At 50.1% G+C, this 15693-nt stretch overlaps 1 protein-coding gene and 1 long non-coding RNA gene across 4 annotated transcripts in view; one reads left to right on the top strand and one right to left on the bottom strand.

Moving 5' to 3' along the window:
* Positions 1 to 8424: 8424 nt before the first annotated feature.
* On the bottom strand, positions 8425 to 9697 carry LOC116990098. Its single transcript, XR_004416412.1, has 3 exons — positions 9672 to 9697; positions 9520 to 9546; positions 8425 to 8577 (listed from the first exon to the last, which is right to left on the bottom strand). It is a non-coding gene; the product is annotated as an uncharacterized LOC116990098 (long non-coding RNA).
* A 2984-nt stretch (positions 9698 to 12681) lies between these two features.
* The window catches only part of LOC116990092 (butyrophilin subfamily 1 member A1-like), a 109650-nt gene continuing 106638 nt past the window's right edge, over positions 12682 to 15693 (top strand). For all 3 annotated transcript variants that reach the window (XM_033047626.1, XM_033047624.1, XM_033047625.1), the window contains exons 1-3: positions 12682 to 12987; positions 14782 to 14901; positions 15441 to 15467. In XM_033047626.1, the coding sequence (XP_032903517.1) occupies positions 12684 to 12987; positions 14782 to 14901; positions 15441 to 15467 (451 nt within the window). In that variant the 5' untranslated portion in view covers positions 12682 to 12683. The remainder of the gene's footprint in view (positions 12988 to 14781; positions 14902 to 15440; positions 15468 to 15693) is intronic.

Below are 15693 nucleotides of genomic sequence, written 5' to 3'. Positions count from 1 at the left end.
AGTATGTTATGTATCTATCTGCAGTTATTCCCACCATCCCCTGTTGAATCTTGTACAACACGGCTAGTCTGTTCCTTGCCCTTCTTGTTTCCAGCGTTTCCCGCTCCAGGTCGGATAGCACCTGGTGACACTGCTACCTCTATTGTAGTTCCCAATGCAAGAGCGTGCTGCTTTCCTCTGTACCCCTTCTAGTTTGTTGATATGACCAGTTTTGTGTGGGTCCCAGGTGTATGAAGCATATTCCAGTAAGGGTCTAACCAATGTTGTAGATGCTGTGGTTTTCACTTCCTTTGGGCAGAACCAGAGGTTTTGTCTAAGGAATCCTAGTGTCCGGTTGGCTTTAGTGGCCGTGTTGTCCATGTGTTCCCTCCACGAAAGCTTGCCATCAAGATGAACTCCAAGGTATGGTTGTGAACTTGTACAATGAAGTATTTGTCGACTGAAGATGTAGTCTCAAGTAGGTTGTTTTTTCTTGTTTGAAATGACCATAATTGAGCATTTGGTTGGATTGAAGCTCATCTTCCATGTGTGTTGCTATAATTCCAAGGACATAAGGTGTTCATGTAAGGAGTTGAAATCCTCTACATCAGTGACAGGTGTATATACAAGACAATCATCTGTGAAGAGTCTTGTTTTACAATGTATATGTTCAGGTAGATCATTAATGTACATCAGGAACAACAGTGGCCCGCGGACCGTGCCTTGCGGTAGTCCTGACAGTACTTGTTCTTCTAAAGAAATGTTTCCTTCACAGGCCCCCCTCTGCGTCCAGTTTGTGGGAAATTCCCTAATCCTGTTATGTAGACTATTTCTGATGCCATAGTAATCCAGTTTTGCTGGGAGGTTTTCATGAGGAACTATATCGAACTCTTTCGAAAAATCCAGGATTGCCAAATGTATAGATTTCCCCTTATCTAATGCTCTTGTGATGACATCAATAGTGACAATATGTTTTTTTTACTGTTGAACCTTTTGCTCTGAAGCCATGTTGTGAGTCCACCAATATCCCATTCTTTTTTAAATGTTCCATGATGTGAATGTGTATGATGTGTTCCATGATCATACATGTAACACTGGTCAGTGAAACTGGTCTGTAATTCTCAGGCGCAGCCTTATTGCCCTTAAATATTGCACAGATGTTTGCTTCCTTCCACTGTTGTGGTAGTGTCCCACAATCTATTGAGGACTGGAATAAATCAGTGAGTATGGGAGCTATTTTTTATGCGAACGTCTTTAGAAACCAACTGATCTGGGCCCGCTGCTTTGTTTGGCATTAGGTTCTGTAGTTGTGTTAGTACTCCTGCTTCATGGATCACTAGTTCAGGGATATCCTCTATGTTACTGGTTCCCATCGATGGAATGTATGATGTGTTTTCCCTCGTAAATACACTGGTGAATTGAGCATGAAGTCGGTAGGCGGCGCGGCTCTCGCCAGCAGCGGCCTCTGCAGTCCGTCTGCGTTTTTATTATTTTATGTCTATGTTTTAATGTAGTTTTTGTTATTTTTGTTATTTTTGTTGGGGCATGTGTGTGGGGGGGTGGGGGTGGTGTGGGGGGGAGGGGGAAACTTTTAAATCTCTCCCTGCACGGGAGACCCGACCTTTTCTTTGTCGGGTCTCCGTTGTCGTTGGGGCTGCAACGAGGAGCGGCCTCCAACAGGTAAACCGGGGACTCCAGTGCCGAACTCACCTCACCGTCGCGGAGCTGGCCGAGTCCAGAGCGGGTGGAGCTGTGGTGGACGCTGCTGCGGCCCGACCCCCGGAGATTCGGTGGCTGCAACTGCGGGTTTGGCGGACGGCACCGGGAGCCCGCGGGTCCCTGGGGGGAGACCGCTTTTCGGGGCTTCCGCAACGGCGACTTCTCCCGCCCGAGTTGCGGGGTTGAAGAGCTCCTGGAGCGGGGCCTTACAGCACCGCCCCGCGCGGCTTGGAATGGCTGCGGGCTGCGAGCGCACGCCGGGGGCTCTAACACCAAGACCCGGTGCGCGAACTTGCATTACCCGGCGTGGTTTAATGGCCACGGGACAATTCGCCATCGCCCGCCGGGGGCTTTGACTTTGACTCTGACATGGGGGGGGAGAGTGCAGTGGAGAGAGAAGTTTTTTTGGCCTTCCATCACAGCAATGTGATGGATGTTTATGTAAAATATGTTGTGTCTTGGGTCTATTTGTTGTAATGTATGGCTGCAGAAACGGCATTTCGTTTGGACCTCACGGGGTCCAAATGACAATAAATTGAATTGTATTGTATTGTATTATGTAAAATATGTTGTGTCTTGGGTCTATTTGTTGTAATGTATGGCTGCAGAAACGGCATTTCGTTTGGACCTCACGGGGTCCAAATGACAATAAATTGAATTGTATTGTATTGTATTGTAAGTGCTCCGGCCTTCCCTTTCCCGTCACTTACAACTGTGTTGTTCACCACATGGTCCGCAACTCCCTTCTCTCCGTTACCCAAACGTTTCATATAAGACCAAAATTGCTTGACGTTTTCTTTCATTGCTGTGGTAAGGTTGTTTGACACAAAGTCTTGTTCAGCTTTATTCAGAGCTTTCCTTAATTCCCTCCGGCAATTCACAAAGGAATCCCAATCTTCTCTGTCTTGTGTCCTCTTTGCTTCATAGTTTGTATGCCCTGTTTCTTACATCTGAGTGTGGTGATTGTCTGGTGAACCAGGGGAGGTTGGTTTGGCTGCTGATTTTTTGGAAAATGTCTCTCCATTATCTATTTTGGTTTCAACCGTGTCCCACGTCTCCTGAATAGAAGCATTCCCCATTGGGAGATAATGGTCCCGTAAAGCATCCAGGTCTGCATTGATCAGTTGTTTAAGAAGGAACTGCAGATGCCGAAAAATCAAAGGTAGACAAAAATGCTGGAGAAACTCAGCGGGTGAGGCTGCATCTATGGAGCGAAGGAAATAGGCAACGTTTCGAGCTGAAACCTGTCCTCCTTCGATCCATAGATGCTGCCTCACCCACAGAGTTTTTCCAGCAGTTTTGTCTACCTGCATTGATCAGTTCCTCAAGAAGGAACTGCAGATGCTGGAAGTCCCCCCCCCCCCCCCCCCTATCAGTCTGAAGAAGGGTTTCGGCCCGAAACGTCGCCTATTTCCTTCGCTCCATAGATGCTGCTGCACCCGCTGAGTTTCTCCAGTATTTTTGTGTACCTTTGATCAGTTCCTCGTTTGCTTTCCTTCTAGGTTGTCGTTTCCACTATATGGGGGGCACCGTAATATTTTCTGTGTTCAGGGCCGAGAGGTCTTAACCCGTCCCTGGCAGTTCATTCATCTCGCCCCCCCCCCCCCCCCCCCCCCCCCCCCCGGGGAATAAAGCGAAGCGGGGACGCAGCACTGTGGGCGCTAGCAACGTGGTGCGGACCCAATAGGGCGGACCGTGTACAGGAAACTCCAGGGAGGACCGTGTAGGGAGAACGAAGAGCGATGGGGGCAGCGTATCTCCCTCAGGTCCGCGCTCGATCTCCACTCTGCCGGGTCCGCGCTCGATCTCCACTCTGCCGGGTCCGCGTTTGAGCTCCACTCTGCCGGGTCCGCGCTAGGGAGGAAAGGACAGCGAACTTCTTCACCCAGAAAGTTGTGAATCTGTGGAATTCTCTGCCACAGAAGGCAGTGGAGGCCAATTCACTGGATGCTTTCAAGAAAGAGTTAGATAGAGTTAAAGATAGCGGAGTCAGGGGATATGGGGAGAAGGCAGGAACGGGGTACTGATTGGGATGATCAGCCATGGTCACATTGAATTACGGTGCTGGTTCGAAGGGCCGAATGGCCTCCTCCTGCAGCTATGTTTCTATGTCTCCTTGCCAGTCCACCTTTGTTCCCCGTCGTTTTATTTTATATTATACAATTACTTTTATTCAAAAAATAAAATTAAACATACAGAGTATTAACACAAACAAAGTCTGCCTATGTACAAACAAATGATCAACAAATTAATATAACGCCAACTTTATCAACAATACACTCAACCTCCCGCGGTGACGAGCGTTCACGTACGGTCTCCAGGGTCCCCGTGGACACCGCGTGTGTGTTCCCTCTCCAGGGACACGCCGGCACGGACGTGGGCCCAGACAAGGGGCAGGCAGCCGACCCCGGTGTGGCCAAAGACTGCCCGCTGTCTGGACCCGCGAATGACCATCTTGACCAGGCCCAGGAGCAGACGGACAGAGATATCCCCCCCCCCCCCTCCCGCGACCCTCCCCTCTCTGTACCGGATGCCCAAATATCAGGAGTGTGGGGCTAAAATGTAGCCAATACTTGAGGAGCAGCCCCTTCACATAGTCGAACAGGGGCTGCAACCTCTCACACTGCACGTAGACGTGGAACACGGTCTCTTCCTCGCCGCAGAAGTGGGAGCCTCCCACAGCCGACCTCGAGGGTGCGGTGGGCCAGACCCCCGTTCCCTCACCTCCTCTCCTGGTCCCCCTCCTGTTTTTGTTCAGTTTACAAATTGAACACGAACGCAGTTGTCGGAATCTCATTGGCACTTTTATTGTCACAGGTGTGAAATGCTACACATTGAAATTATATTTTTGATTACAAACAGTCCAGTAGAGTATTACCGTACCCCAGGTCAGCAAGTGTACATAAACAGTCTACTGATCCTGTAAACAAGAGGGGCCATTGTACAAAATCCACCCTCTAGTCATAGAGTGATAGATACAGTGTGGAAACAGGCCCTTCGGCCCAACTTGCCCACACCGGCCAACAATGTCTCATCTACACTAGTCCCACCTGCCTGCATTTGGTCCATATCCCTCTAAACCTGTCCTATCCACGTACCTGTCCAACAGTTTCCTAAACGTTGCAATAGTATCGGCCTCATCTACCTCCTCTGGCAACTCGTTCCATACACCCACCACCCTTTGCATGAAGACGTTACCTGCTCCGATTCCTATTAAATCTTTCCCCCCTAACCTTATTAGACAATAGACAATATGTGCAGGAGGAGGCCATTCGGCCCTTGCAGCCAGCATCGCCATTCACTGTGATCTTGGCTGATCATCCTCAATCAGTACCCCGTTCCTCCCTTCTCCCCATATCCCCTGACTCCACTATATTTAAGAGCCCTATCTAGCTCTCTCTTGATTCCACAGATACACAACTCTCAATGTGAAAAAAGGGTTTCCTCATCTCTGTTCTAAATGGCCTATCCCTTATTCTTAAACCGTGGCCCCCTGGCTTCTGGACTTCCCCAACATCGGGAACATGTTTCCTGCCTCTAGCAGGTCCAAACCCTTAATAATCTCATATGTTTCAATAAGATTCCCTCTCATCCTTCTAAACTCCAGAGTGTACAAGCCCAGCCACTCCATTCTCTCAGCATATGACAGTCCCGCCATCCTGGGAATTAACCGTGTAAACCTACGCTGCACTCCCTCAATAGCAAGAATGTCCTTCCTCAAATTTGGAGACCAGAACTGCATACAATACTTCAGGTGTGGTCTCACTAGGGCCCTGTACAACTGCAGAAGGACCTCTTTGCTCCTGTCCTCAACTCCTCTTGTTGTGAAGGCCAACATGCCATTCGATTTCTTCACTACCTGCTGTACCTGCATGCTTACTTTCAGAGGCTAGTCTTATGAGCCGAGCCTGTCCAGGATTTTTGCATTCCTAACTGGTGCCCAGGATTCATTGATCCCACCCAGTCTCTTCCCACCCAGATCTTCCGTTTCCTCCCACTCCAAAGACGTGCAGGTTTGTAGGTTAATTAGGAACAGTCAACATGGATTTGTGCCTGGAATGTCATGTTTGACTAATCTTCTTGAATTTTTTGAAGAGGTTACTCGGGAATTCATGAGGGTAAAGCGGTGGATGTTGTCTATATAGACTTCAGTAAGGCCTTTAACAAGGTTCCACATGGAAGGTTGGTTAAGAAGGTTCAATTGTTGGGTATTAATGGTGGAGTAGCAAGATGGATTCAACAGTGGCTGAATGGGAGATGCCAGAGAGTAATGGTGGATAACTGTTTGTCAGGTTGGAGGCCGGTGACTAGTGGAGTGCCACAGGGATCTGTGTTGGGTCCACTGTTTGTCATATCCATCAATGATCTGGATGATGGTGTGGTAAATTGGATTAGTAAGTATGCAGATGATACTAAGATAGGTGGTGTTGTGGATAATTAAGTAGATTTCCAAAGTCTACAGAGAGATTTAGGCCATTTGGAAGAGTGGGCTGAAAGATGGCAGATGGAGTATAATGTTGATAAGTGTGAGGTGCTACATCTTGGCAGGACAAATCAAAATAGGACGTACATGGTAAATGGTACCGAATTGAGGAATGCAGTTGAACAGAGGGATCGAGGAATAACTGTGCATAGTTCCCTGAAGGTGGAATCGCATGTAAATAGGGTGGTAAAGAAAGCTTTTGGTGTGCTGGCCTTTATAAATCAGAGCATTAAGTATGGAAGTTGGGATGTAATGTTTGTTACGTCAGAATCACGGCCTACGTGAGTCGTACCGATGTACCGTAAATCCTAGTTATCCACTTGACTCCGTGGTTAAGTTAAACAAACACTGCTTTATTTTCAAACATGTCCAAAACTTACATACACGGTCAGGGATGTTCAATCACGGTAAAACAAAGTCCAACACTCTTACTCTGACTGTGGCACCATTTTGTTAAAATTGTACAAGGCATTAGTGAGGCCAATTCTGGAGTATGGTGTACAATTTTGGTCGCCAAATTATAGGCAAGATGTCAACAAAATAGAGAGAGTACAGAGGCGATTTACTAGAATGTTGCCTGGGTTTCAGCACCTAAGTTACAGAGAAAGGTTGAACAAGATAGGTCTTTATTCTTTGGAGTGCAGAAGTTTAAGGGGGGACTTGATAGAGGTCTTTAAAATGATGAGAGGGATAGACAGAGTTGATGTGGATAAGTTTTTCCATTGAGAGTAGGGAAGTTTCAAACAAGAGGACATGATTTGAGAATTAAGGGACAGAAGTTTAGGGGTAACATGAGGGGGAACTTCTTTACTCAGAGAGTGGTAGCTGTGTGGAATGAGCTTCCAGTGGGAGTGGTGGAGGCAGGTTCGATTTTATCATTTAAAAATAAATTGGATAATTATATGGACGGGAAAGGAATGGAGGGTTATGGTCTGAGTGCAGGTAGATGGGACTAGGTGAGAATAAGTGTTCGGCACGGACTAGAAGGGCCGAATGGCCTGTTTCCGTGCTGTAATTGTTAGATGGTTAATTGGCTTGGTAAATGTAAAAATTGTCCCTAGTGTGTGTGGGATAGTGTTAGTGTGCGGGGATCGCTGGTCGGCGCGGACCCGGTGGGCCGAAGGGCCTGTTTCCACGCTGTATCTCTAAACTAAGCTGAACTAAACAACATAGTTTACAATCAAGCCGTCCACAATGTACAGACACAGGATAAAAGGAATAACATTTTTTAGTGCAAGATAAAGTCTAGTTAAGTGCAATTAAAGATGGACCCAGGTCTCTAAAGAAGTAGATGGGAGGTCAGGACCGCTCTCTAGTTGGTGAGAGGACGGTTCAGTTGCCTGATAACAGCCGGGAAGAAACTGTCCCTGAATCTGGAGGTGTGCGTTTTCACACTTCTGTACCTCTTGCCTGATGGGAGAGGGGAGAAGAGGGAGTGACCGGGGGTGAGACTGGTCCTTGATGATGCTGCTGGCCTTGCCGAGGCAGCGTGAGGTGTAGATGGAGTCGATGGAAGGGAGGTTGGTTCGTGTGCGTGACGGTCTGGGCTGCCTCCACAACTCAGCAATTTCTTGCGATCGTGGACAGAGCTGTTCCCAAAACCGTGCTGTGATGAATCCCGGATAAAATGCTTTCCACGGGGCATGCGTAGAATTTGGGGAGAGTTGTTGGGGACATGCTGAACCTCCTAAGCCTTCTCAGGAAGTAGGGAGGGTAGACAAAAATGCTGGAGAAACTCAGCGGGCGAGGCAGCATCTATGGAGCGAAGGAAATAGGCAACGTTTCGGGTCAAACCCCTTCTTCAGGAAGTAGAGGCGTTGGTTTGCTTTCTTGGTCGTTGCTTCGATGTGGCTGATCTGGGACAAGTTGCTGGTGATATTAACTTGTAAGAGGACACTCGATGCCAGGGCAACTAGGACTCATGCAGCCTGGACAACTGGACAATGAACTCGGACTCATGCAGCCTGGACAACTGGACAATGAACTCGGACTCATGCAACATGGACAACTGGACAATGAACTCGGACTCATGCAACATGGACAACTGGACAATGAACTCGGACTCATGCAACATGGACAACTGGACAAATCGTCAGTGCGTTCCCTGAAGCAGATACGTTGAAGAAGGGGAGGAGCCCCCCCTTGAACGTCCAATCGCTGAAGGAGTGGAGGTGAGAGCCGGTGCTGTCATCACAGAACAGGACCTTTCCCTCGCCGTAGTCAAGGTATACGCCGATCATCTCTGAGAGGTGGCTTCCCCATCACTGAGAGGATGGGCTCCGAAACCCCTCTGTCTACAGAAGTGATCGCCCGCCCCTTAACACAGCGCACTGTGACCAGGTCAGGTGATACCTGGAGCATCGGGTGGGCAGTGTTGGGGTCCAGGGTCACAGCAACTGAAAGAGTCAACAGAGGTGGCGTTCAGGTTAAGGATATAGAAACAGAGACAGTAGGTGCAGGAGGAGGCTGGGACTACCACAACATTTCCAAGTCATTAGACAGGTACATGGATAGGACAAGTTTAGATGGATCTGGGCCAAACACGGGCAGGTACTACTCAGTGTAGGTGGGGCATGTGGGCAGGTGGGACTAGTGTAGAGGGAATGCAGCGTAGGTTCACCAGGTTAATTCCCGGGATGGCGGGACTGTCATATGCTGATAGAATGGAGCGGCTGGGCTTGTACACTCTGGAGTTTAAAAGGATGAGAGGCAATATTATTGAAACATACAAGATTATTCAGGGTTTGGACATGCGAGAGGCAGGAAACATATTCCCGATGTAGGGGGAGTCCAGAACCAGGGGCCACAGTTTAAGAATAAGGAGTAAGCCATTTAGAACGGAGACTAAGAAACACTTTTTCACCCAGAGAGTTGTGAGTCTGTGGAATTCTCTGCCTCAGAGGGTGGTGGAGGCTGGTTCTCTGGATACTTTCAACAGAGAGCTAGATAGGGCTCTTAAATATAGTGGAGTCATGGGATGTGGGGACAAGGCAGCAACGGGGTGGGGTACTAATTGTGGATGATCAGCCGTGATCACATTGAATGGCGGTGCTGGTTTGAAGGGCTGAATGGCCTACTCCTGCACCTATTGTCTATTGACATGTGGGACAGTGTGGGCAGGTAGTACTTAGTGGAGGTGGGGCATGTGGATCACTGTGGGCAGGTAGTACTTAGTGGAGGTGGGGCATGTGGATTATTGTGGGCAGGTGGGACTAGCGTAGAATGGACATGTGGGTCAGCATGGGCAAGTTGGACCGAAGGGCCTGTTTCTGTGCTGTCTGACTCTATAAAAGTCACTAAAACAGTTGAGCAGAAACTCGGTGAGGAGAAGATCTTACCAGCCGCGTTTCTGATTCTGTCCATGCCTGAAAGTGCAAGGAAGAAGGGTTCATGTTAATGAATTCAATGTGATTACAATGTGTAAACACCTGTAGGCAGGTATGCCGTGTCTTTGACCATGAGGTCTAACAGCACGTATCCTGAAACTTACCAGCTGTGGGGAGAATCCAAATCCTTCCTTAAACACAAGAGACCAATTATTAGAGGATTGACACAAAACGCTGGGTCAGGCAGCATCTGTGGAGAACATGGATAGGTGACGTTTCACAGAGTGCTGGAGTAACTCAGCGGGTCAGCCCTTGATGGTAAGTGCGCAGTGGGAGCGATCCCAGGCAAGGGATCCGCTCCGATGTTAAGTCCGCGCCCCGCGGTGGGGCTCACGACAGCCCGAGGAGGCTTCCAGCTCCAGCGACGGTAGGCCGCAGAGCCCGGAGAATGTGATCCGAAAATTGATCACATCTCGGGGAAATAGAAAATGGTTGTGTAAAGTCAAAACATAATTCCCGCAAGTTTCTATCGTTTGGAGTGTATTTGGAGTTTGGAGAGTTTCATAGCCTGATCGATGTATGATCGATGCAGTGTTCAGGCTCCTGTACCTTCTTCCCGATGTTAGCAGCGAGATGAGAGCGTGGCCAGGGTGGTGTGGGTCTGTGATGATGCCGGCTGCCTTTATGAGACAGCGCCTCCTGTAGATCCCTCAGATTCCCATTAAATCTTTTCCCCTTCACCTTGAACCTATGTCCTCTGGTCCTCGATTCCCCTACTCTGGGCAAGAGATTCTGTGCGTCTACCTGATCTATTCCTCTCATGCTTTTATACACCTCTATAAGATCAATACACCTCTAGAAGATCAGATGCCCACACAGATTTTGTCGGGGGAGGGAAAGGGGAAAGTGAGGGAGGGGTGGGGGTGGGGAGATGACTGGAAATTTGAGCACACATTTCTGTCATCATCTCCCACCCCTCCCCAGTCACCCTGCTCCTTTCCCCTCTTCAACCTGCTCACCTCCCATCTCCAAGACCCCCATTTCCCTGTTATCCACCCCCATTCTCCCCATCACGCCCCATCCCCCCACCCATCTCTCCCTCCCTCCGGCTTTACATTTCACTCCACCTCTTCTCTCCTCATCTGACATAATTTTGTCTCATTTTCACCTCTAGTCATTGCCACTTATTCCACCCACTGATCACCCCCTCACCTGTATCCACCCATCACTTAAGATCGACACAAAATGCTGGAGTAACTCAGCGGTCGAGACCCTACTTCGACCCATTCCTTCTCTCCACAGATGCTGCCTGACCCGCTGAGTTACTGCAGCTTTTTGTGTCTAACTTCGGTTTAAACCAGCATCTGCAGTTCCTTCTTCCACCAATCATTTGACAGGCATCACCACCACCACCCCCACCCCCACCCCCACCCCCACCCCACACACACACACCTCTCTGTTCCAGCTTTCTCTCACTCCCCCATCAGTCTGAAGGGTCGCCTATCCATTCCCTCCACACATGCTGCCCGACCCGCTGAGTTCCTCATTTTACTGACAATTGTCCATTCCCGACTCAGCGGACAGCAGCAACGCGCGGGCCGAGCGGCCTCTCTCTCTGTCCCTGTCAGCAGCCGCAGCTGTCCCGCTGCCTTGCAGTCAGAGGGCCGCATCCTTCACCGTGTCCCGGTCACGTCTACACTACGGGCGCCGGGTCCAGGCTTGTGGGGAAACCTCACCGAATCAAACGGCCCGCTGGGCTGGGGCAGAGAGAGGGAAGCGTCGGTGCAGGCGAGGGGTGGGTGGGGAGTGGAAAGTGTAAGGGAGGAAGGAAGACGGGAAGCCGGAGCCCTGGGAAAGTGAGAGGGGAGAGGGGCGGGGAGAGGGGACGGGAGAAGCGGGGAGAGAGGCGGGGACAGGGGCGGGAGAAACGGGGAGAGGGGACGGGGCGGAGCGGATGAGTCAGGGGTGGAGGAGATGTGTCAGTGGGGAAGGGGAGAGAGAGAGGGATAGGAGGTGAGAAAGAGAGGAGATGGCACAAAGCTGGGTGGCAGTGTGAACTGCGAGGAGGATGCTACGAGGATGAAGGGGTGAGCGGATGGCGGGCCACATCTATCACTTGTACGGGATGGCGGGACTGTCATATGCTGAGAGAATGGAGCAGCTGGGCTTGTACACTCTGGAGTTTAGAAGGATGAGAGGGTATCTTATTGAAACATAAGATTATTAAGGGTTTGGACACGCTAGAGGCAGGAAACATGTTCTCAATGTAGGGGGAGTCTGGAACCAGGGGCCACACAGTTTAAGAATAAGGGGTCGGCCATTTAGGACTGAGATGTGGGAAAAACTTTTTCACCTGCAGAGTTGTGAATCTGTGGAATTCTCTGCCGCAGAAGGCGGTGGAGGCCAATTCACTGGATGTTTTCCAGAGAGAGTTAGATTTAGCTCTTAGGGCTAAAGGAGTCAAGAGATATGGGGAAAAAGCAGGAACTGGGTGCTGATTGGGGATGATCAGCCATGATCACATTGAATGGCGGTGCTGGCTCAAAGGGCTGAATGGCCTCCTCCTGCACCTATTGTCTATAGGGGGGTTGTACGTAAGGTCACTGGGCCATAGGGCTTGACGCACGGAGCCGCTCAATCCATCTGGAGGACATCGCAGCTTCCGGTATATGTTGTTAATACACGAAACGCGTACTTTCCTACCTGTTGAAAACCGCGAGAGACACGTACCCAACTTTAGAATTCCAAACGTGAAGTTAAATGAAGGTAAAGAGAAGCGAGAGCTGAACATTGGCCGTGCAGATATTGAGATTGAAAATATTGGGAATTATCGCCTTTGCTCACTGCATTTCATCAACAGTAAGGCATTATTTGTGTTTTTTCTTGATTCCTTTGGTATCTAAAAAGTCACAGAAGTGATAAATCTGGCTGTAAAAGTTTGCTTCAGAGGCGTTTTCATTTTGTGTAAAACCCACTTGAGAACCATGGGCGATTTTAAAACAGACCCGACTGCCGTGCAACCTTCCTATTGCCACCCTTGGGTGCTGTTTTTTCTCTCCAACTGGCCAATGGGAGGTTGGTACCCCCTCCCAGCCTGACCCAGGGCACCCATAGGAATTCCCCTCTCCGCGCCCTTCTCCCCCCTCCCCCCCCCTGCTGCCTGACCCAGGCCACCCATGGGTGCTGTCTCCACAGGTCTGGGCGAGCTCCCCTCCGTCAACCTGCTGGAGTACACGGAGGATGGGGTGCGGCTGGTGTGCGACTCTCAGCGCTGGTACCCGCAGCCCACGGTGGTGTGGAGGCTGCGCCACGGCGGGGAGGTGTCCCGGCAGCCCGTAACCACGAGCGAGCAGAACGCCAAGAGTTTCTTCAGCGTGAAGAGCATCGTGGAGGTGACGACCCACAGTGGCAGCGATTACCAGTGCCTGATAACCGGAGCGGACGCCAAGCAGAGTGTCTCCACCGACTTCCACGTCCCAGGTCAGAGCTCACGGTCGGACATGGGGATCAATGTGAGGTTATCCACTTAGGTATCAAAAACAGGAAGGAAGATTATTGATGATTTGGATGAAGGGATTCAAAGTAACATTAGCAAATTTGCAGATGACACAAAGCTGGGTGTCAGTGTGAACTGTGAGGAGGATGCTATGAGAATGCAGGGTGACTTGGACTGGTTGGGCGAGTGGGCAGATGCATGGCAGATTAAGTTTTATGCGGATAAATGTGAGGTTATCCACTTTGGTATAAAAAACAGGAAGGCAGATTACTATCTAAATGGCGTCAAGTTGGGAAAAGGGGAAGTACAACGGGTTCTGGGGGTCCTTGTTCATCAGTCTATGAAAGTAAGCATGCAGGTACAGCAGGCAGTGAAGAAAGCGAATGGCAAGTTGGCCTTTATAACAAGAGGAGTTGAGTATAGGAGCAAAGAGGTCATTCTGCAGTTGTACATAGCCCTAGTGAGACCACACCTGGAGTATTGTGTGCAGTTTTGGTCTCCAAATTTGAGGAAAGACATTCCTGCTATTGAGGGAGTGCAGCGTAGGTTCACCAGGTTAATTCCCGGGATGGCTGGACTGTCATATGCTGAGAGAATGGAGCAGCTAGGCTTGTACACTCTAGAGTTTAGAAGGATGAGAGGGGATCTTATTGAAACATATAAGATTATTAAGGGTTTAAGAAGGAACTACAGATGCTGGAAAATCGAAGGTAGACAAAAGTGCTGGAGAAACTCAGCGGGTGCAGAAGCATCTATGGAGCGAAGGAAATAGGCAACGTTTCGGGCCAAAACCCTTCTTCAGTTTGGACACACTAGAGACAGGAAACATGTTCCCGATGTTGGAGGAGTCGAGAACCAGGGGACACAGTTTAAGAATAAGGAGTAAGCCATTTAGAACGGAGGTGAGGAAACATTTTTTCTCACAGAGAATTGTGAGTCTGTGGAATTCTCTGCCTCTGAGGGCGGTGGAGGCCGGTTCTCTGGATACTTTCAAGAGATAGTTAGATAGGGCTCTTAAAGATAGTGGAGTCAGGGGATATGGGGAGAAGGCAGGAACAGGGTCTGATTGGGGATGATCAGCCATGATCACAGTAAATGGTGGTGCTGGCTCGAAGGGCTGAATGGCCTACTCCTGCACCTATTGCCTATTGTGTACCGAGGTACATTGATAATCTTTTGTTGCATGCTAACCACTCAGCAGAAAGACAATACGTGATTACAATTGAGCCATTTACAGTGAACAGATACATGATAAGGGTATAATGTTTTAGTGCAAGGTAAAGCCAGTAACGTCTGATCAAAGATAGCTCGAGGGTCACCAATGAGTTAGATGGGAGGTCAGGACCTGCTCTCTGGTTGTGGTAGGATGATTCAGTTGCCTGATAACAGCTGGGAAGAAACGGTATCTGAATCTGGAGGTGTGCGTTTTCACACTTCTGTAAATTTTGCCTGATGGGAGAGGGAAGAAGAGGGAGTGGATGTGAAGAGGATGTTTCCACTGGTGGGAGAGTCTAGGACTAGAGGGTCACAGCCTCTGAATTAAAGGAAGTGTCTTTAGGAAGGAGATGACGAGGAATCTCTTCAGACTGAGGACGGTGAATCTGTTGAATTCATTGCCACGGACAGCAGAGGTGGCCAAGTCAATGGATGGGGTGCGGGGGAAGGGGGGGTACTGGGGTGGGGGGGAAGGGATGAGGGGAGGGCAAGGGTGGGGGGGGATGCGTGACCCCAGGGGATTTCCTGACTCCTGACCTTTGACTCGCTTCTGCCTCCTGCAGATGAGTTCTTCCCTCGGACGTCCAAGTGGATGGGCGGATTTGTGGTCATTTTCCTGGCCGTTGCGGCATCGCTTGTTGGACTGGGGCTCCTGAACCGCTGGCTGCAGCGCCACATACGAGGTAGGTACCCACGGGACCCTCTCCAGCACTGACCTGCAGGGACATACCTGCGGACCCGGCAGTACCCTGACGCATGCAGTACCTGGAGTATTGTGTGCAGTTTTGGTCCCCTAATTTGAGGAAGGACATTCTTGCTATTGAGGGAACCCAGCGTAGGTTCACCAGGTTAATTCCCGGGATGGCGGGACTGTCATATCCTCAACGAATGGAGCGACTGGTCTTGTATCCACTTTGGTGGCAAAAACAGGAAGGCAGATTATTACCTGAATGGTGTCAAGTTGGGAAAAGGGGAAATACAACAGGGTCTGGGGGGTCCTTGTACACCGGTCACTGAAAGTAAGCATGCAGGTACAGTAGGCAGTGAAGAAAGTCAATGGTCGAAGCAGGGATGAGCAGAGAGATAGAGATGTGGAAGGGGGGATGGGGGAGAAGATGGTGGGTCATTGTTCTGGCGGAGAGGGGGGGTTGAGGGTTCGAGCGTTTGATGTGCATGGCCACTCGGCCCTGCTGACGGCGATGCTATCCCTTTCCTCCGGCAGATCTGGAGAAGCGGCCGACAAGCAGCGGTAAGTTTGGCAACGCCTCCTCTCATCATCGCCTCCTCCTGGTGGGTCAGGGGAAGGGCCCGAGTCCGTCCCCCTGCTTCCCCCCCTCACTCGCCCCTTCCAACTCCCCCCTCCCTCACCCACCTCCCCCCCCCCCCTCCCTCGTCTCTCTCTCTCTCTCCTTGCCCCATCCACCCTCTGCCCCCACACACTCCCCTGTAGTGCGGAGGGTCCCATCCTGGCCACG

Source organism: Amblyraja radiata, chromosome 30 (genome assembly GCF_010909765.2).
Source record: "Amblyraja radiata isolate CabotCenter1 chromosome 30, sAmbRad1.1.pri, whole genome shotgun sequence".
Classification (NCBI taxonomy): domain Eukaryota; kingdom Metazoa; phylum Chordata; class Chondrichthyes; order Rajiformes; family Rajidae; genus Amblyraja; species Amblyraja radiata.
The sequence above is the reverse complement of the archived record's forward strand: the minus strand, read 5'-3'. Positions and strand labels throughout refer to the sequence as shown.